Source organism: Ranitomeya imitator, chromosome 8 (genome assembly GCF_032444005.1).
Source record: "Ranitomeya imitator isolate aRanImi1 chromosome 8, aRanImi1.pri, whole genome shotgun sequence".
NCBI lineage: Eukaryota > Metazoa > Chordata > Amphibia > Anura > Dendrobatidae > Ranitomeya > Ranitomeya imitator.
Window position 1 is genome coordinate 119,207,884 of NC_091289.1, and position 23,104 is coordinate 119,230,987.

Sequence of the window (23,104 nt, forward strand, 5' to 3'; positions counted from 1 at the left end):
TACTGCTATGTACAGATTATCTTTATGTACCAGCATCATCTGCTTGTGGGTTCAGAGCCTGCAATGCAGCTTCAGGCATACAAATGCATGAGGCTCGTAACTTTAACTGTTGCTTTCAGTGATAGGGATTGTGGGCTCAAATCCTAGACAGACCAAATTACAAGTAAAGAAAATAGAGTTTTTAGTAATTATTAATAATTTTATAGGAAGAAAAAGACTTTTATTTTTCCTCAAGAATACAGAGACATAGAAATACACTGCTATGTACAGATGTATCTCTGTACCAGTATTACCTGCCTGTGATCTCAGAGTCTGCAAAACAACTGAAGCATACCAAAACCTACACTACTAGTCAGTTCAGCATGTGACGCTTTGCTTTAGCTGATAACTGCAATGTAAGAGGTTGTTGGTTTGGTTCTCTTGGAGACCAGAGAGGAAGAGAATTGCATATTTATTTAATATGTTAGAGATGCAGGTCCTGCCCCTGAGGAGGAGCTATGGAGTGAAGAAGACATCGAAGAGATGTGAATGGAAGTTGGGACAAAGCCCTGATGTGGCAGGACTGACCCCTCAAATTTGGACAGTCCCGCTGAAGCCAGGATGATTTGAATTTATGGTATAGCATATATTATACAGGTGCCCTCTTCTGTCTTTGTCTAACTTGGGTACGTCTGAGTAATTTCTCATAGATCATTAATAACATGATACATTTATCTTTTTTATACTTACTGGAGTGTTCTATGGACAACAAACAATACAGAAGTAACAATTCATTTTTTTATTTTCCAGGTTTTTGTATTTTACAACCATCGGAAATGATTGCCAATAATATTCATTATAATGTAAGCACAGTAGTGGAACGTGGACAAACAATCAAATTTCAATGTGATGAAGAAATGATACCAGAAAAGGGGCTGGAAGCTACATGTACATTGGGAAAAATACAATACCCAAAATGTACTGCTGCAAGTAAGTCTTCTATGTATGCACTTATTTATTACAAAAATCAAACTGTCCATAAATAGGATAAATGAAGGAATCAATGAGGCACTGTCGCTAGACACAATGAAATCAACCCAGCTGCCTGGGTTGGTGAAAACTACCACCTGTTGCCTGAAAAAGTGTATGTGAAATTTAGAAGGTCAAAACGGTGCTACGGGCAGAGAGAGGTGTGCACGCACAATATAAAAGTGGTGGGATCGGTGATCAGATCAGGTCCCTAATAGATAATCACATAAATAACTGCTCACTAAAGGTACCTTCACACTAAGCGACGCTGCAGCGATACCGACAACGATGTCGATCGCTGCAGCGTCGCTGTTTGGTCGCTGGAGAGCTGTCACACTGACAGCTCTCCAGCGACCAACGATCCCGAGGTCCCCGTTAACCAGGGTAAACATCGGGTTACTAAGCGCAGGGCCATGCTTAGTAACCCGATGTTTACCCTGGTTACCAGCGTAAACGTTAAAAAAAAAAACACTACATACTTACCTCTCGCTGTCTGTCCTCCGGCGCTCTGCTTTCCTCTGCACTGTCAGCGCCGGTCAGCTGGAAAGCAGGGCGGTGACGTCACCGCTGTGCTTTCCGGCTAGCCGGCGCTGACACAGGATGCAGGAGGAGTGCAGAGAAGCACAGCGTCGGGGTCAGACAGCTGAAGGTAAGTATGTAGTGTTTGTTTTTTTAACGTTTACGCTGGTAACCAGGGTAAACATCGGGTTACTAAGCGCGGCCCTGCACTTAGTAACCCGATGTTTACCCTGGTTACCAGTGAAGACATCGCTGGATCGGCGTCACACACGCCGATCCAGCGATGTCAGCGGGAAGTCCAGCGATGAAATAAAGTTCTGGACTTTCCTCAGCGACCAACGATCTCCCAGCAGGGGCCTGATCGTTGGTCGCTGTCACACATAACGATTTCCTTAACGATATCGTTGCTACGTCACAAAAAGCAACGATATCGTTAACGATATCGTTATGTGTGAAGGTACCTTAAGTTAGTGTACCAAGGGTCACTCACGCATAGTAAAAAGGAATTATATGTCACAATAAATAGCAAGGCGATGGTGTGTCAAAGGTCACTCCAATTTTAATCACTTATCCAAAAATAGTAAAGTGCAATGCTCAAGAGAATATCGTGATCAGTGATGATATGGTGCGTAACTGTTTGTTACAGGGAAGTTTGAGAGCTATAATGTTCAATGATCCCTGAGCAATGAATGAATAAAGGTGAAACAAATAAACTAGGACCGTCACTGAGAATGAATGAGTGAGATTGAATACATCATGGAGTAACAGTAATCGGCAGTGGGAGAAGGTCTTTTACCTGCTGCTTTGTCACTGCATGGGAGATGCGTGATGTTCGCTGTCTCTATTCCTTGGGAGCAATGAGAACAAGTGCTGTGGTGCACTCATCCTGTTGTTGGATACTGCAAAGCATGCAGCTGGTTTGGGTGGTGGGTTTTCACTGTCTGGAGAATATGAGATGATCAAGAATGAGCAACACAGCCCCAGCTGATGGCGTGCACAGAGGAATTACTGCCGCTTGACCCAAGCGGTAGTGCACCGCCAGCAGATGCGAAACAAAATCAGGCTGGTTAGAGGAGCAATATCCGATGCATTTCAAAAGCTGCGACTTTCTTTATCAGAGATGTAGCAGCCCGGATCAAGTGAACTTTAAATAGCACGATCAATCTGCATGGATGATCATGTGTCTGACAGTTGCACCAAGCATCTACCACAGATAGAACACATTGAGAATATGATGTGCAAAATGTATGATTATCTGTTTATTTAGAGTGCTAATAAGTTAATACATAAAGGAAGGATACAAAATTAGTCGGATAAACTCCTAATTCCTGTTAGGATATATGGTTTATTTACATATTTATGAAGTAAGCCATTATTTTAAGATATGAAATGTTGTTAGATATGAAATTAAGGAAGGATTGTTTCCCCATGGTTTTTCAAAATGGATTTTCTTTATGTAAGGGGTAAGGTTTTTCCTTGTAGAGAGCTTATTTCCTCTGGGAAATTTAACATGCAAATTGCCTTTTCAGAGAAATAGAGTATTTGAACTCTATAGCGCCACCTGTTGGAAGTAGCGATCCTACAAGTCACAATAAACCCTTTAACGAGTGTTGCAATATGACTTAGGATAAATAGTAGTGATGAGCGTTGCAGAGATTGCAGCGCTAGGTAGGCACGGGAGTCTATGTGCACATATCCACATCAGTGCAACGCCTGCAGGCACTGTATGTGAGTACATAGCTCTCACTGCATACCTCCAAAAGCTCCATTCCTGTCTGCTGCTTATCTATATATATAATTGTCTAAGGGTTTTTCCGTCTGTCTGTCTTTCTGTCTGTCTTTCTGTCTGTCTGTCTTTCTGTCTGTCTGTCCTGGAAATCCCGCGTCTCTCATTGGTCGAGGCCACCAGGCCTCGACCAATCAGAGACCGGCACAGCATCGACGTAGAAATCCCGCGTCTCTGATTGGTCGAGGCCGCCAGGCCTCGACCTATCAGCAACGGGCACAGCGACGATGATGTCATAAAGGACGTAGAAATCCCACGTTTCTGATTCAGCGACGGGCACAGTCTGCTGCGAATTCTGGAATCATCATTGTCCTCCACTGCTGTCAAGTGCCGCCATTGTGTAGGGTGCGTGCCTGCGTCTCCCTGTATGTAGAATGGGTCGTAAACGAAAATACGCCAATGAGGATGACCGAAAAGCAGCAGCAGCAAGAAAACGACAACATCGGGAACAGGAGACATCACAACAAACTGACGCCAGACAAGCCCAGGATGTGGAATCTCACAGACAACGTCGCCAACAGGAGACACCACAAGAAACTGACGCCAGACAAGCCCAGGATGTGGAATCTCACAGACAACGTCGCCAACAGGAGACACCACAAGAAACTGACGCCAGACAAGCCCAGGATGTGGAATCTCACAGACAATGTCGCCAACAGGAGACACCACAAGAAACTGATGCCAGACAAGCCCAGGATGTGAAATCTCACAGACAACGTCGCCAACAGGAGACACCACAAGAAACTGACGCCAGACAAGCCCAGGATGTGGAATCTCACAGACAACGTCGCCAACAGGAGACACCACAAGAAACTGACGCCAGACAAGCCCAGGATGTGGAATCTCACAGACAACGTCGCCAACAGGAGACACCACAAGAAACTGACGCCAGACAAGCCCAGGATGTGGAATCTCACAGACAACTTCGCCAACAGGAGACACCACAAGAAACTGACGCCAGACAAGCCCAGGATGTGGAATCTCACAGACAACGTCGCCAACAGGAGACACCACAAGAAACTGCCGCCAGACAAGCCCAGGATGTGGAATCTCACAGACAACGTCGCCAACAGGAGACACCACAAGAAACTGACGCCAGACAAGCCCAGGATGTGGAATCTCACAGACAACGTCACCAACAGGAGACACCACAACAAACTGCCGCCAGACAAGCCCAGGATACGGAATCTCACAGACACCGTCGTCAACCGGAGACACCACAACAAACTGTTGTGCAACAGGAACAACATGATCGCCAAATTCATAAAAAACGAATGCTCTACCAACTAAGGCACGACCAGGACAATATTCAACAACTTGCACATTATGTAACAGACAATGAAAGTACAATTCATGAACACTACTGTGGGAATATGAATGGAGTTTGCTCTAAATGCGACTCTCTGAATTTCATTGATGAAAAACCATCTGACAATCAGTTTACTCAATGCTGCCAAAAAGGAAAAGTTATGCTACCGAGACCTCACTACTCAGATCTGTTTGAGCAGTTAATGAAAGGAATGCATCAACATAGTAGAAATTTTATGGAAAATATCAGAAGCATCAACAGTTCTCATGCGTTTGCTTCATTCGGTGCTACCATCGCACTGGAACACTTCACCCAGAAATAGGACAACCACCAAAATTTGCACAATTATACATCATTGATACAAATGAGGCTACAGAACAAAGGATAAACCTAAAAGAAAACGAAGAGTGTGATGCTGAACTGATGAACCAAATTGCTGTACATTTACAAAAAACAAGCCCATTTGCTGCCGCATATCGCATGCTAAAATACGTTCAAGCTGAGGAGGAACAGAGGGCTATACAAAATGGTACTGAAATGCCTTCTATTCTCATGGCCATTAAACAAGAACGTAAACAGGATCCCCGACTTTACAACAAACCACGTGTAAGTGAGGTCGCAGTTGTTGTTCAAAACGATGATGGAGAACCTCCTTTTCAAAGGGATATATTAGTCCATCTTAAGTCAGACCAAAACAACCCTTTGGTTCCTAAGACACAACGAATTAGCATTTTGCACAGCAACCTTGATGCTCTTCTGTATCCGCTATTCTTTCCAAGAGATGAACAAGGGTGGCATGAAAACCTAAACCAACAAGGAACTTCAAGAAGAATTACACAGCTGCAATACTACAGTTTTCGTCTGTCTGTCCGAAATTACTTCAATCCTATTTTAAACGGTGGGAAACTGACACAACAGTACTTAGTTGACGCATATGTTAAAATTGAAGCTAATCGTCTAAATTTCATAAGAATGAACCAAAACCAACTTAAAGTTGAAGACTACTGCGTTCTTCAAGAACATTTGCAACAACAATCAATTGAAAAGGGAATTCCAATTGGAAAAACAGTAATCCTCCCGTCGTCATTTGAAGGTAGCCCCCGCAACATGCAACAGCGTTATCAAGATGCAATGGCAATAGTAACAAAGTTTGGAAGACCTGACATTTTTGTGACAATGACCTGTAATCCTAAATGGCCAGAAATTACCGAAAATCTAGAACCCTGGCAAAAAGTTGAACACAGGCCGGACTTAGTCGCACGCGTATTTCGACTGAAACTCATCAGCCTTTTGAAAGACATCAAAAATGGACTTTTTGGAACAGTCGTAGCAATGGTACACGTCATAGAGTTTCAGAAACGAGGTCTCCCACATGCGCATATACTAATTATCTTAGACACGGATTCCAATATTCGTACGGAGGAAGAAATTGACAATATAGTGTGGGCTGAAATTCCTAACCAAGAAAAGTATCCAGAACTGTATAATATTGTAGTCTCTCATATGGTTCATGGCCCATGCGGTGTAGCAAATCCAAAAAGTCCATGCATGGAAAACGGAAAGTGTACAAAAGGGTTTCCAAAGGAGTTGAAACAGCACACTGTTAAAGACTTGGATGGCTACCCATCCTACCGGCGACAACACATTGATAACATTGCTTGCAACAATAAAATTATAAATAACTCATGGATAGTCCCATACAACCCGTACTTATCAAAATGCTACAACTGTCACATCAACATAGAAGTCTGTGCTTCAATAAAAAGTGTAAAATATCTCTTCAAGTACATCTACAAGGGGCATGACAAAGCTAACATCGAAATACAACAGAAAACAGTCAATCACGATGAATCATCAACTTTTGTTGACTCAAGATATGTCAGTGCTCCAGAAGCAGCTTGGAGGATATTTGCGTTTCCAATGCATTCACAGTCCCATGCCATTATACGTTTAGCTATTCATTTACCAAATCAATAGCAGCTTTATTTCTTTGAAGATGCTGAAGTCAAAGATGTCTCAAAAACTTTAAGCACGACATCAACATTAATGGAATGGTTTTTGCTGAACCAACGTGACGAAAACGCAAGGCAGTATTTGTACCGAGAGATTCCAGAGCATTACGTTTGGAATAAAACTTGGAATCCAAGACAACGAGGAGTTAGCAGAATAATTGGACGCATGTATACTGTTAGTGTCAAGGATCAAGAAAGATATTGCCTTCGGCTGTTACTACTACATATCAAAGGAGCTAAAACGTATGACGATATGAAAACCGTTAACGGAGTATTGCACGATACATTTAAAGCTGCAGCTTTGGCCTTAGGACTTCTTTTGGATGATACTGTGTGGAAACTTACTTTAGAAGACGCAGTTACTCTACATATGCCTAAGCAACTTTGTGAATTGTTTGCCTACATCTGTGTATTTGGACCGCCTACAAATCCAGCTCAACTTTGGACAAATTTTAAAGAACATCTAATCGAGGACTACTGCCTACGTCTTCACAGCAGAAGTGGAGGTTGTCAAAATTGCGAATCGTATGCCATGCAAAATGTCCAAAATATCTTACTACTACATGGAAAAACGTTTTCAGACTTTAATTTGCCCCAGCCTGCCATTCAAGTTCCACAAGTTCCGGAGTATGACGAAGCTTATGAATTATTGCTGGCAACAGAGAAGACAAACTCCTTAAATGAACAACAACGGATTGCATATGACACTATTGTGAGCGCTATAGAAAACCAAGCAGATGCAAGGCCAAAATGTTTCTTTATTGACGGTCCAGGAGGGAGCGGTAAAACATACCTCTATGAAGCTTTAATGCATCACGTTAGAGGGTTGGGAAAAGTTGTATTGCCATCGGCTACAACAGGGATTGCAGCAAACCTTTTACGAGGAGGTCGCACTATCCATTCACTCTTTGGGATACCAGTTCCAGTCAACGAAATCTCTATTTCCAGAATAAAACAAGACACATTTGCAGGAAGACTGTTAAAAAATGCACATGTTTTCATACTTGACGAGTGCACCATGGCACCCAAATACGCTTTGAGCTTAATTGACAGACTTCTGCGTGAAGTAATGACTACAAATGTTGCTGAAAAAAATAAAATTCCGTTTGGAGGTAAAGTTTTTGTCATTGGTGGAGATTTTAGGCAATGCCTTCCAGTCATACCAAATGGAACAAGAACAGATGTTATCGAGTCCAGCTTAAAAATGGCTGACCTTTGGAAACAGTTCAATAAACTCCAACTAATTAACAATATGCGATCTTCGGACCCAGAGTATAGCAACTGGCTTCTTAAACTTGGCAACGGTGAACTTAGCAACCAATACAACCTTGGAGAAGATATTATTGAAATACCAGAAGACATGTTGTGCACTGACTGCATCATAACTGATGTTTTTGGACAATGCATTGAAATTGATGTGAACGACCAAAGCAGTGTTGAGAGGGCCTCTTCTCGTGCAATTCTCTGTCCCAAGAATGATGCCGTGGCTCTGCTAAATTCCCGTGTGATGGATAGAATGCCTGGTGAGTATAAGTTGTATAAAAGTGATGATTCAGTGGATGTAGACAATGAAGATGAATGAGAGCATTATCCAGTTGAATTTTTAAATAGTCTTACACCATCAGGAATGCCATCCCACAGACTTCAACTGAAAGTTGGAACAATCATAATGTTGCTGCAGAATCTAAATACGAAAAATGGTCTATGTAATGGAACTCGCCTTATTGTTACTGGACTCCATTCTCACGTCATTCAAGCAAGAGTGATCACTGGATCAGCAAAAGGAGATGAAGTGTTCATTCCACGCATTGATTTATGTCCTTCAGACACGGGTCTTCCATTTAGGCTTCGGCGTCGACAGTTTCCAATAAAACCAGCTTTTGCCATGACAATAAACAAGTCACAAGGTCAAACTCTACACCGTGTTGGCATATATCTACCGCAGCCCGTTTTTGGTCATGGACAACTCTACGTTGCATTTTCAAGAGTTAAAATGAGATCCAACGTCAAGGTGCAAGTTCTTCCTACCCCTTTACAAGGAAAGTTGCTTATAGGTAGTCAAAAGGTATTCACAAGAAATGTGGTGTACAAAAATATTTTGGCTTGATATTGTTAATAAATGTATTATAGTGTCAATGTCCTTCTTTTGTCCGATGATTTATTTAAATACAGTTACAGTTCATGTAATGTGGTTTATATATTTTGATGATCTGTTTCATAATTTCATTCAATTGTGTTAAGTTCTATGACGTAGATGTCATAATGGTTGCCATGGTGACAATGTCATAAAGGTTGCCTCAACCAATCAGCGACGGGCACAGTCTGCCACGAATTCTGGAATCATCATTGTCCATATACTACAGGGACATGCATATTCTAGAATACCCGATGCGTTAGAATCGGGCCACAATCTAGTCTATATATATAATTGTCTAAGGGTTTTTCCGTCTGTCTTTCTTTCTGTCTGTCTGTCTGTCCTGGAAATCCCGCGTCTCTGATTGGTCGAGGCCGCCAGGCCTGGCGGCCTCAACCAATTAGCGACGGGCACAGCGACGATGATGTCATAAAGGACGTAGACATCCCGTGTCTGATTGGTTGAGGCCTGGCGGCCTCGACCAATCAGCGACGGGCACAGTATCGATGTAGATGTCATAATGGTTGCCATGGCGACGATGATGTCATAAAGGTTGCCTTGACCAACCAGCGACGGGCACAGTCTGCCGCGAATTCTGAAATCATCATTGTCCAAATACTACGGGGACATGAATATTCTAGAATACCCAATGCGTTTGAATCGGGCCACAATCTAGTCTACTATATAATTGTCTAAAGGTCACTTCCGTCTTTCTGTCTGTCTGTCCTTCAGTCTGTCACGGAATCCAATTCATTGGTCACGGCCTCTGTCTGTCATGGAATCCAAGTCGCTGATTGGTCTCGCCAGCTGCCTGTCATGGATGCCGCGACCAATCAGCGATGGTCACAGTCCGATTAGTCCCTCCCTACTCCCCTGCAGTCAGCGCCCGGCACCTGCTCCATACTCCCCGCAGTCACCGCTCACACAGGGTTAATGACAGCGGTAACGGACCACGTTATGCCGCGAGTAACTCACTCCGTTACTGCCGCTATTAACCCTGTGTGACCAAGATTTTACTATTGATGCTGCCTATGCAGCGTCAATAGTAAAAACATCTAATGTTAAAAATAATTTAACACATGAAAAATCATTATATACTCACCTTCCGTCGCCTTTCCCACTCCTCGCAACGCTCCGGTAACCGCTCCATGCAAGCGGCAACTTCCGGTGGCAAGGATGGTATGGGAGAAGGACCTGCCATGAAGTCACGGTCATGTGATCGCGACATCATCACAAGCCATGCGCGCCTGTGCGAGAAGGACCTGCCATGACATCACGGTCATGTGTCCGCAACGTCATCACAGGTCCTGCGCGCTTGCGTGAGAAGGACCTGCCATGACATCACGGTTATGTGAACGAACTACAAGGGGCCCTTGGAAGGTGAGTATATCTTTTGTTTTGTTTTTTAACCTGTGACATACGTGACTGGGCAATATACTACGTAGCTGGGTAATATACTACGTGACTAGCCAATATACTACATGGCTGGGCAATATACTACGTGGCTCTGTGCTGTATACTACGTCGCTGTGCAATATACTATGTGGCACTGTGCTGTATACTACGTCACTGGGCAATATACTACGTAACTGGGCAATATACTCCATGACTGGGTAATATACTACGTGGCTGGGCAATATACTACGTGGCTGGGCAATATACTACGTAGCTCTGTGCTGTATACTACGTCGCTGTGCAATATACTACGTGGCTCTGTGCTGTATACTACGTCACTGGGCAATATACTACGTAACTGGGAAATATACTACGTGGCTGGGCAATATACTACATCACTGGGTAATATACTATGTAACTGGGCAATATACTACGTGGCTGGGCAATATACTACGTGACTGGGCAATATACTACGTGACTGGGCAATATACTACGTGTTTGGGCAATATACTACGTGACTGGGCAATATACTATGTAGCTGGGCATTATACTACGTGGCTGGGCAATATACTACGTGACTGGGCAATATACTACGTGGTTGGGCAATATACTATGTGGGCTGTGCAATATACTACGTGGGCTGTGCAATATACTACGTGGAAATGCATATTCTAGAAAACCGATGCGTTAGAATCGGGCCACCATCTAGTTGAATATATACCCAGCTGCAGATTTCTGTGGCATTGTTTTTTTTCACCTTATACCTGCTCCTTTTATTCTAAAGCAATCCATAGCTCCCTTATTTCAACATTTATTTGCTTGGTCACACTGCAGACTACAGCCAAGTTATTGCAATCAAAGAGCGTGTAGATCTGAAATTTTTTTTTTTGCCCCAGGCATCAGATGTGAGTGCGGCAAAAAAAATTTTTGTGTGTGTGTCACAGCCAACTTGTTGATACAATTTAGTTGTGCCCAAAAAATTCAAGGCCACGTTTGTTAGGTGTCGAGTTCCCACCTCTGCACAGCGGGAATCTCGAACCATCTCTGCTGCGGTCTCCCATTCTTCTCAATCCGCAGTGGAGCTTGCTAAGAGGAGAAATCGGTCCCAGTGTCTAGTTCAGGCTGATACTGGACGACTGGTTACTGCTGCCCTTCCAGGCTCTGTCTTTGTAGCCAGCAATGATCAGCAGCGAACAGATCTTTCTGGGACTAAGTCCTGCTTTTCCCATACTGAGCATGCCCACGGGACGATCTTCCATTGGAGGTCGGTTGTCACATGCTCAGGTCCTGTTGCGGCTCCTATTGGTCCATCTGAAAGGTCTTGTACCACTTCCGCTATAAAAGGTTCGCATGGCCACTCGGCCATGCGCTAGTGTACATTTGAAAATGTGTATGCGTTGATGAGTGCAAGTCGTTCTTTAAACATCCCTTCCCTTGTGTATGACTGCTCGCGTAAGGTGGATGTCTGCTATCTAGCGCCCGGCTGAGCTATCAGCACAATAACACACAAACATCGTCTAAATTGCTGTGACCACCAGTGTGACGTCGTGCGCTATTAGAGCGCTTTCCTTACCCAAGTCTGGGTGGTTAGTGGCGTCCGCCAGAGTGGCACAGTACGCACTCTTGTGCATTTAAGTTACTTTCTCAGTTATTCTGTTACCCCAATTGTGATGTCGAGCACAAGAGGTCTACACGAACTCTAATCCTGTGTCCTGGTGATAGAGTTCTGTGATTCCTTGCTTACGCTCTTTGTGCGGCACCGCAGCCCTATGACGCAACAGGGTTCGCTTCCTTCACACAGGGTGAAGTTAACCCATGTGTGTATCCTCATTGTACCGCCATATCGTCCGTCATTACTCAGCAGCAGGTTCCATCTCTGCACGGTGGACCCCGGGCTGCGAACGCACTCTCTAATTATTTGGTGTGTTCCGCTAGCCCTAACAACATTTAGATCAGTCTGTTATCTCAGGCTGACGGCTGGTGTATTTGTAGTGGAAAAAAATGTAGATTCACAGGCATAAGTTTCATGATTCTCTCTGCTAGCATTGTTCCACTCATTTTTCTTTTCAAAAATGCACCAAAAACAAAAAAATGATACAGTCTGTTTTGTCAGGCTGAGGCCTGGTGTATCTGTGGTGGAAATATCGTAGCTTCACAGGCATAGGTACCATAGTTCTGTGTGCTGGCTTAGTTCTACTCACAAAAAACTAAAACATTATTTCTACAGTATGTTATGTGCGAAATATCGCAGCTTCGTAGGCATAAGTTGCATAGTTCTGTGTGCTAGCCTTGTTCTACAATTTTTTTTATTTTTTTTGCCAAATTTCGCAAACAAAAAAAAATTACACAGTCTGTTATCTGTGGCTGGTGTATCTGTGGTGGAAAAATTGTAGCTTTGCAGTCATACTGATCAGATATAATCTTGCTCCAAATAAATACATTGGTCTTGAGCTTTTGAAATAGTTCAGTAGTCCATTTAAAATTGGCAAGATATGGGGCAAGGGACAGGGAACTGGATGTGATGCTGATGGTGCTCGACCTTCCTGTCCCAGTTTCTAGGGGACCGTAGCACACCATGATTGAAGCCAGAGCAGTGTGAAATGGTTGTTGGTTGGATAGTGGATAATGCTTCCAGTCACTTAACCAGCACCACCACCACCATGTCTTCCACACGGTCAAGTCTGAGTAGCCATGAGTGTGGACCGGATATTCCTCACCCTGATCCTCCTTTCTCCCACCATACTGAGTCCCCTGAGACAACTGCTCCCACACTTGAACACTCCGAAGAGCTGTTCAGTTTTCCATTTAAAGACTCCGGACTCTCGGCCAGTCAACTTGAAGAGGGGTCAGATGAGATCGCATGTAGCGATGCCCAAAGCAAAGTGAACAGCCACGGTCACACGAAGGTGATGTTGGGAAAGTGTCACAAGAGGTGGACGATGATGAGACACAATTGCCAGAAAGTCAGGAGGAGGAGCAGGATGCAGATGTGGAAGACAAGGTGGTGGATGACATAGTGACTGACGCAACCTGGCAGTAGGACATGCAGAGCGAGGACAGCAGCGCACATGGGGAAGGAGGCATATCACCCTAACAGGCAGGAAGAAGCAGTGTGATGGCCACAGAAAGAAGGCATGTATCTGTTCCTTGTAACACCAACATGAGGGAAGTTGCCATTCGAACTGTTAGATCTTCCCGAGTCTGGTTATTTTTTAAAGGGAATCTCTCACCCCCAAAATCGAAGGTGAGCTAAGCCCACCAGTATCAGGGTCTTATCTACAGCATTCTGAAATGTTGCAGATGAGCCCCCGATGAATCCTGAAAGATGAGAAAAAACAGGTTATATTATACTTACCCAGGGGCGGTAGGCATCGCGGTCCAGTCCGGGGCCTCCCATCTTCTAATGATGATGTCCTCTTCTTGTATTCACGCTGCGGCTCTGGCACAGGCGTACTTTGTTTGCCCTGTTGAGGGCAGAGCAAAGTACTACTGCAGTGCGCAGATGCCGGGCCTCTCTGACCTTTCTCGGCACCTGCGCACTGGGCAACAAAGGGCCGACAAAGTTCAACGTTTTCTGAAAAGCTAGTCGGAGCTGACGAATCTGGTAGTGAAAGTACACCATCTGTCTGCCCATTTTAGAAAGTCAGCTACAGGTTCAGCCACCCTCACTGTGCTTCAGCAGCGCTTGCAGCTTCTGGTTCACCGACTGGTGTATGAGGTCCCCACACATTGGAGCTCTACACTGCATATGCTGGAAAGGATTTGTGAGCAGAAGAGGGAAGTTGTTGACTACCAACATCAACAAGGCCATCAATATTCAGTTCAGACTCCACACATAAGACCTCATGAGTGGATATGGATGTCAGACATATGTACCAACCTACAAAACTTACAGAACTGGCAGAAGACATCAGAGTTTGTTGTACTACCAAGGAGTCCAAGCAAGAGATTTGAAAGTACAATCCAGCTCAGGCAGGGGAATAATGGCAAAGTTCTGGGACAGAACGCTCCCATCGTGTCGGCACAGAGGCAAGTGGTACTGTCACAAGAAGTGCAATGTTTGGGAAGATGGTGATGAAGTACCTTGCAGATCGTACAAATGTCCTCCGTGATTCCTCTGTGCCTTTTAATTATTGGGTATCCAAGCTGGACACGTGGAATGAACTGGCTCTCTATGCCTTGGAGGTCCTGGCCTGCCCTGCTGCTAGCATTTTGTCAGAGTGAGTTTTTAGTGTCGCTGGTGGAATTATAACAGATAAGCACATCCGCCTGTCAACTGAAAATGCAGACAGGCTGATTCTCATAAAAATGAACACAGGCTGGATTGGGCAAGACTTCTGTACACCACCAAGTGAAACATAACCTCTAATACATTGGCTTTTATGTGGAGGTTTATTGTCATGCACCTCTCCCCAACCACACATGGGTATTCACTTCGATTTGGACTGTTTGGTGTTATCCTCCTCCTTATCCTCAGCCTCATCATCCACAACCACTCAAAGTCACTCAATTTTTGTGCAAGGGTGTTTTTATGATGCCCGTTACTAATTAGAAACCAAAATAAACTCCCCCAGGGGGATTTGTCATCAAACTGAGATGTACGTGTAATCTTCCCATTTATTCTTATATTTTCCAGTTTTAATATCTCTGGACCGTCCTTTTATGACCTATTGTATACCTCTACAATATGAAAATATTAAAATACTATTGTATTAAATTTTTATCTATATCCCTGTCTCTGAGCTGTTGCTAGGGACAAACATATCTCATTGGACACATTCTGGCATCATATATATGAACCTGTGTTCGCCCCTCCCTTTTGTTATTTACTTTCATCGGTGGATTCACATCCTTTATTTATTTGTTTGATTTCAGTATGATTTTTCTTTATGTCTCCTCATTCTACACCACTAGATCCCCAGGCTTAACGTGTTCTGTGCTGCTACAGGCAGTCCAATTTTTGGCAAGGGTGTCTATGATGCCCATAGTATATTTTTAAAAAATGTATCCCTCTTGGGGAAATGTTTGTTAGCCCATGCACTGTGTGTATGGGCATTACAAGTCTAGGAGACACACTCCTTTACATTGGGCCTAGTTTTGAATGAGGCCTTCAGCAATGTCTCCTCATTCTCCACCATTAGGTCACCACACTTAATGTGTTCTGTGCTTCTATAGGCAGTCCAATTTTTGGCAAGGGTGTCAATGATGCCCATATTACATTTTTAAAAAATGTATCCCCCTTGGGGAAATGTTTGTCAGCCCATGCACTGTGTGTATGGGCATTACAAGTCTAGGAGACACACTCCTTTACATTGGGCCTAGTTTGTAATGAGGACTTCAGAAATGTCTCCTCATTCTCCACCACTAGATTCACTAGGGTTAAAGTGAAATGTGCTGCTACAGGTAGTACAATTTTTGACAACGGTGTATATGATGCCCATAGTATATTTTTTTAAAATGTATCCCCCTTGGGGAAATGTTTGTCAGCTCGTGCACTGTGTGTATGGGCATTACAAATCTAGGAGACACACTCCTTTACATTGAGCCTAGTTTTTAATGAGGCCTTCCTCCACGTCTCATCATTCTCTGTAATAAGAACACCATGGTGAACTTGTTGTATGGTGCTACAGCCATTCCATTTTTGTGCAAGGGTGTTTTTATGATACCCATTTATATACACAAATATTACTGTCCCAGGGGAAAATGTCGTAAAAATGAGATGTATGTATATTGTTCCCATTTATTTGTATATTTTCCATTTTTCATATCTCTGTACCATCCTCTAATGAGATACTGTATACCTCTACAATAGAAAAATATTGAAATACTATTATATTATAGTTTTATTTACCGTATATACTCGAGTATAAGCCGACCCGAGTATAAGCCGACCCCCCTAATTTTGCCACAAAAAACTGGGAAAACTTATTGACTCGAGTATAAGCCTAAGGTGGAAATGCAGCATTTACCGGTGAATTTCAAAAATAAAAATAGATCATTATTTCCCCATAGCTGTGCCATATAGTGCTCTGCACCGTTCATATTTCCCCATAGCTGTGCCCCATATAGTGCTCTGCACCGTTCATTTTGTCCCATAGCTGTGCCCCGTATAGTGCTCTGCACCGTTCATTTTGTCCCATAGCTGTGCCCCATACTGTGCTCGGCACCGTTCATTATTGCCCCATATCTGTGCCCCATATACAATGCTCGGCACCGTTCATTTTGTCCCACAGCTGTGCCCCATACTGTGCTCGGCACCGTTCATTTTGTCCCATATCTGTGCCCCATACTGTGCTCGGCACCGTTCATTATTGCCCCATATCTGTGCCCCATATACAATGCTCTGCACCGTTCATTTTGTCCCATAGCTGTGCCCCATACAGTGCTCTGCACCGTTCATTGTGCCCCATATCTGTGCCCCATATAGTGCTCTGCACCGTTCATTGTGCCCCATAGCTGTGCCCCATATACAGTGCTCTGCACCGTTCATTGTGCCCCATAGCTGTGCCCCATATACAGTGCTCTGCACCGTTCATTGTGCCCCATAGCTGTGCCCCATATACAGTGCTCTGCACCGTTCATTGTGCCCCATAGCTGTGCCCCATATAGTGCTCTGCACCGTTCATATTTCCCCATAGATGCTCTGCCATTGTCGCTGCTGCTGCTGCAATAAAAAAAAAAACACATACTCACCTCTCTTGCTTGCAGCTCCCAGCATCCGGTCCCGGCGCCTCCATCTTCCCGGCGTCTCTGCTCTGACTGATCAGGCAGAGGGCGCCGCGCACACTATATGCGTCATCGCGCCCTCTGACCTGCACAGTCAGAGCGCAGACGCCGGGAAGATGGAGGCGCCGGGAAGATGGAGCGGCGCCCGGCGGCTGGAACGCGGACAGGTGAATATAAAATACTTACCTAGTCCCAGCGATCCTGACGCTCCCTCTGCCTGGTCTTCGGTGCCGCAGCCTCTTTCTCTCTCAGCGGTCACCGGCACCGCTGATTAGAGAAATGAATACGCGGCTCCACCCCTATGGGAGGTGGAGCCGCCTATTCATTTTTTTAATGAGCAGTCCCACGTGACCGCTGAAGAGGGGAAGACGCTGCAGCACAGAAGACCGTGGGACGGCAGGGGGAGCGCCAGGATCGCCAGGACTAGGTAAGTATGCCTCAGCGCCCTCACCCCCTCACCCGCCGACCCTGCCACCCACCTTGACTCGAGTATAAGCCGAGAGGGGCACTTTCAGCCCAAAAATTTGGGCTGAAAATCTCGGCTTATACTCAAGTATATACGGTATATCCCTGTCTCTGAACTGTTGCTAGGGACAAACATATCTCATTGGACACATTCTGGCTTCAAATCTATGAACCTGTGTTCGCCCCTTCCTTTTCATATTTTCTTTCAGAGGCGGATTCACTTTTTTTTTTATTTGTTTGAATTAAGTTTCATTTATCATTGTCTCCTCATTCTCTGCCACTATATCACCAGGCTTAACGTGTTCTGTGCTGCTACAGTCAGTCCAGTTTTTGCGAAGGGTACCTATGATGCCCATAAAAGATTTTTTAAAAAGGTACCCCCAATGGGAAAATGATTCTCAGCCCACGCACTTCGTGTAAGGGCGTTACAAGTCTAGTAGACCTGCTCCTTAACATTGGGCCTAGTTTTTAATTGTGCTAGTTGGTCAGGGGAGTCTATGTGCACATATCCACATCACTGCAAGGCTTGCAGGCACTGTATGTGAGTCTATAGATCTCCCTGCATGCATCAAAGGCTCCATTACAGTTTGCTGCTGTGTATTTTATATATGCCTGAATCAAAAAAGAAAATATGGCACTCACCCCTAAAGATGCTGTAGTGAAGTCCTTTATTTGCTATGAACAGCAATCAGGTACACATGGAGAGGCGGCAGGACATGAAGAGGAGAGGGTGCGGGGAACAGCTAAGGACTACGGCCGTTTCGCGCAAAGCGCTTCAACGGGTCCAGGTGCAAAATACACATATGTCACTTCCTTTTGAGGGAATGGACAATCACGTGAACAGAACATACAATTAAGTGAAGAGTTAAAAAATGTTCAATTTGCATGTAGAAATGCGTACAAAGACATAATATAACTAATTTAACAGTATCTATAGGCTGTAAATATATTACTATCGGAAAATATCAATTTATAAAAACACTGCCATATCAAGTTTATCATTGAGCCCAATGGGACCTTGGGCATTAGTATCCAGGATCCACCTGGCTTCATGCTGAAGCAGAACTTTATTGCGATCGCCACCTTGATGGGGAGTTTTTACAATTTCTAAGCCTGCGAAACGCAGAACGTCCGGATTAGCCCCATGTATATTTTTCACATGTTCGATTAATCGCAAAGAGCCTTTTCCAGTTAGAATTGATCTATGGTGTTCCTGGAATCTAGTAATTAGCGGGCGGATGGTTTTCCCGATATAAAAGAAAAGACATGGACAAAAAATGATATACACTACGTATTTGCTCCGACATAAAATAAAATCACGAACAGTATGTGTTATGGGACCTATGCGCAACGGATTTGATGTTAAATGAAAGTGACAATAATTACAGTTACCGCATTTATAATTTCCTTTGGGTTGGGACATTTCTAGCCAATTTTGACTTTCAGATAAAAGTCGATTGTGGACCAAAAGATCTCCGATATTTCTGGTACGTTTGTACGCAAATTGTGGTTTTAGCGACGAAAGTTTAGAAAGATCCCTGTCTTTTTGTAACACATGCCAGTTTTTTCTGATCGCAGAGTAAATTACATTATCCATCTCACTATGCGTAAAGGCAAAAGTGAATCTTTGTTCTTTTTGTACTGATCCTTTAATTTTTTTACGATTCTTTAAGAGTGCATCTTGTGACAATTTATTGACCCTATGTTCAGCTTCCGTTAAAATAGCAAGGGGGTACTCTCTTTTTAAGAATCCCGACTTGAGATCGGTGAGTTGCTCTTTAAGAATTAAATCATTATTATTGATTTTTCTATACCGAACCATCTGACTGTACGGAATACATATTTTTGTTCGTATAGGGTGCGCGCTATTAAAGCGGAGCATGTTGTTCGTTGCAGTGGATTTTTTATGTACCCGAGTGATAAGTTCACCATCGGAGACATTGATTTTAACATCGAGAAAATCTAACTGGTTTTCACCGAAAGTGGACGTGAACTGCATGTTTTCTTTATTCACACTATTAATGTGTGCTACGAAATTATCAAACTCGCTTTTAGAACCGTCCCAAATCATAAAAATGTCATCCGCAAATCGTACATAAAATTTAATGTGTTTCAAAAACGGATTGGCGATCGATGTGATATACTCTTCCTTGAAGGCTGCCAGGAATAAATTCGCAAAAACGCATGTGACGGGCGTGCCCATGGCCGTACCGGTACATTGCAAAAACCATCTGTCCATGAATTTAAAAGCGTTATGCGATAGTACAAAGTCCAGGCTTTCTATGACAAAGGCAATAAAGTTGGGATCTTTTTCCGTATTGCTTAGAATTCTCTTGATGGCCTCCAAACCTTTCTTGTGTGGAATACGGGTGTATAGGCTAACGACGTCTATGGAAGCAAGGGAAAACCCAGGTTGCCAGTCTATGATTTTCAAAGCTGACAAGAAGTCTCCAGAGTCCTTCACAAAGGATGGGATTTTCTCTAAAAGGGGCTTTAATAGCCAATCTAAAAATTGGGATAATGGCTCTGTGAGGGACTCGTTCCCAGAGATTATAGGGTGTCCTGGGGGGTGCGTGGCATTTTTATGTATTTTTGGGAGGCTATACCAATGTGGTATTTTAGGATGTTCCGGTAAAAGTTTTTCAGCTCTTTTTTTGGATAGAGCTCCATTTACCACAAATTTATTCAACAGTGAGCATAGTTTTTCTCTAAATTTCATCGTTGGATTGCTATCTAATGATAAATATGTTGATTTATCGTAAAGTTGAGATAACGCTTCAGCTATGTAATAACTTCTATCCAAGATAATAATGTTCCCCCCCTTATCTGCTTTTGTTATAACCACGTCCTTCCACCATTGCATTTCCCATAGAGCTTTTTCTTCATTTGGAGTTAAGTTCTTTCTAGGTTCTCTATATATAATAGCCTCAACATCTTTCAGGACTAGATCGTGAAATAAGTCAATTGAATTACCTGGGGAAACAGTGGGCATATAGCTAGAACGAATTCCCCCCCTAAAGGGTTCAATCGATGTTGGAACAAAGTCTTGCTTCCTCGGTTGATCCTCCTCATCCAATTCGTCATTTAAATTCGCTAATAAATGAATATCATCAATTTCTTTAGTTTCCGAAGGTGGAAAAGCCATAAAACCCAAATTTCCTATCACGGCCGGCTTTTCCGTTGCAGGTACAGCCGTCACTGGCGGAGTCAAATCTTTGTTAACGAATTGTTTGTGTAAATGAATTTTCCTCACACTTTTAAAGAGGTCTATTTTAAAATTAGTTAAGTTGAAGCGTTCAGGCAAACAAAAATTTAACCCCAGAGACAAAACTCGTTCTTGCTCTGCTGACAAAACTTTATTAGACAAATTAATAATTCGGAGTTTATCGCCTGCGGTATTCACCTCCTCCAGGACACCTGCTTGCGTTTCTTTTGTCTTATTATGTTTGCGGCCCCCTCGCCGGGTTCTTCTCCTAAAGGGACGGTCATAGATGCTGTAGTTGCGGTTGCGGTAATCGCGGTGCCACGATCCTCTCCCTGATCCTCCAGTCCACTTGAATCGGAATCTGTAATCCATCCATCTTTCATTACTCTTTTTTTATTAAAGTTTTTTCCGGGGCGGTTTTTTGAATAGAATCTTCTTTTATTTTTATTCCAAGAAAAGACTTGCCCCATGTCAAAATCATTTTTGTCCCTTAGGAACTTTTCTTTTTTCTTTTGCTTCGTATCCATTTGGATTATTACTAGTTTTTTCTCTAATTTTTTGAGGAAAGATTTGAATTGTGCTTCTGCCACTCTCGTAGATAATTCCTTTTTTGCTTTCTCGAGCAGCTCACATAATTTACTATACTCTTTTTCGTTTTGTGATATGACTAGTAAAAGTAATTTTTGTGAGCATTCAAGATGGATCTTCTCCCATGCATCCTTAAAAAACGCATCTTCCATAAATTGTGAGATATCTTTGTATACTCGCAATCCTCTAGGGACCCGGTGACAGTCCACGTACGATTTTAGAGATTTTATTGTCCAATACAGTCTAATTTCTTTTTCAGCCAACATGCAGATTCTTGACTCCAAAGTCTTTGTACTTATCATTTCTAATTCTTCTTTATGGTTGCAATCCATAAAGAATTCCACCGCACCCTCTCTGCCTGCCAATAAACCAAGCTCCGCTGGTGTGCTGGAGTCCGAATCTATCATGATTTCATCAGGAGTTTACATCATGCCAATTGCCGTTTGCTCTCACCTGACTTGCTTCCTTCTGTGCTCAGCACGTAACATATAGTTACAACAAAACCAAACCAAAAAAATGGTAGCCGTACGGCACTAGATCCGCAAATTGTTCACAGGTGTGTAAATGAGCGGCGGCAGAGCAGACTGCAACACTATCCAGAGAAAACAGCTCGGGGTGGTGCTAAATGAAACAATCCACAGAGGACCAAAGACTTGACTGACGATGAATCAAAAAAGAAAATATGGCACTCACCCCTAAAGATGCTGTAGTGAAGTCCTTTATTTGCTATGAACAGCAATCAGGTACACATGGAGAGGCGGCAGGACATGAAGAGGAGAGGGTGCGGGGAACAGCTAAGGACTACGGCCGTTTCGCGCAAAGCGCTTCAACGGGTCCAGGTGCAAAATACACATATGTCACTTCCTTTTATATATACCTAGCTGCAGCTATCCGTGGTAATATTTTTTTGTTTTTTAAGGTTATACCTGCTCATTTTATTATAAAGAAATACATAGCCCCCTTTTTTCGACATTTATTTGCTTGGTAACGCTGCAGACTGCAGCCAGGTCATTGCAATACAAGAGGGTGAAAATATAATTTTTCAACTGTTTGGGGGGGGGGGCCCAGGCATCAGATGTGAGTGGGCCTAAAAATCTGTCCTTTTTGGGGGGTACTATCTAATATTTTGTAGTGTCTTACAACATTTTTGTACACCATTTTGCTGCCCCAAAAATCTTAACTGGCCCCCAAAAATTTAGCTACAGTTGTTATATTTATCACTGTGAGTTGCACGCCACACACATCGCATATCATTGCGCTAAATATCTTAACATTTTAGTACTCCAATTTTTTTTGGGTGTCATAGCCAATTTTTTGACACAATTTTGGTATGCCAAAAAAAGTCAAGCCCACATTTTGATCAGTCTGTTATCTCTGGCTGACACCTTTTGTATCAGTGGTTTCAAAATCCATGCTTTGCAGGCATATGCTGCATTCTTCTATCTGCTACCCTTGGTCTAATCAGTATTTATTGTTTAAGAAAAAAAATATACATAACAGACTGTATATATGTCACACGCCTGGTGTATCTGTGGTGTCAAAATCTTCTGTTCGCAGGCATACATTGCATTGGTCTGTTTGCTAGCCTTGGTATACTCAGTATTTATTATTTTAGAAAAAAAAGTTAAAGAAAATGTATACAGTCTGTTATCTCCGTCAGACGCCTGGTGTATCTGTGGTGTCAAAATTATTGCTTTGCAGGCATACATTGCATTTTTGGTTCTGCTACCCTTGATGTTTATAGAATTTTTGTTTTTATAAAATTGTAAAAAACACAGGTCACATATTGAAAGTCTGGTATCTCAGTCTGATGTCTGGTGTATCTGTGGTCTGCAAATCTTGGCTTTTCAGGCATACATTCCAGTTTTGGGTCTGCTACCCTTGGTGTATACAGTATTTAGTTGATATAACATTTCTAAAAAATACAGCCCACATATTTACGAGTGTGGTATCTCCG

General features: G+C 43.2%; 1 protein-coding gene and 1 long non-coding RNA gene across 4 annotated transcripts in view; one reads left to right on the forward strand and one right to left on the reverse strand.

The window, feature by feature from the left end:
* LOC138647925 (complement factor H-related protein 1-like) overlaps positions 1-23,104 on the forward strand; it is a 370,015-nt gene that overhangs the window by 332,977 nt on the left and 13,934 nt on the right. For all 3 annotated transcript variants that reach the window (XM_069737292.1, XM_069737295.1, XM_069737294.1), the window contains one exon: positions 790-969. In XM_069737292.1, the coding sequence (XP_069593393.1) occupies positions 790-969 (180 nt within the window). The remainder of the gene's footprint in view (positions 1-789; positions 970-23,104) is intronic.
* Positions 1-23,104, reverse strand: part of LOC138647926 (uncharacterized) — a 422,930-nt gene that overhangs the window by 130,525 nt on the left and 269,301 nt on the right. The gene's annotated exons all lie outside the window — the stretch shown is intronic.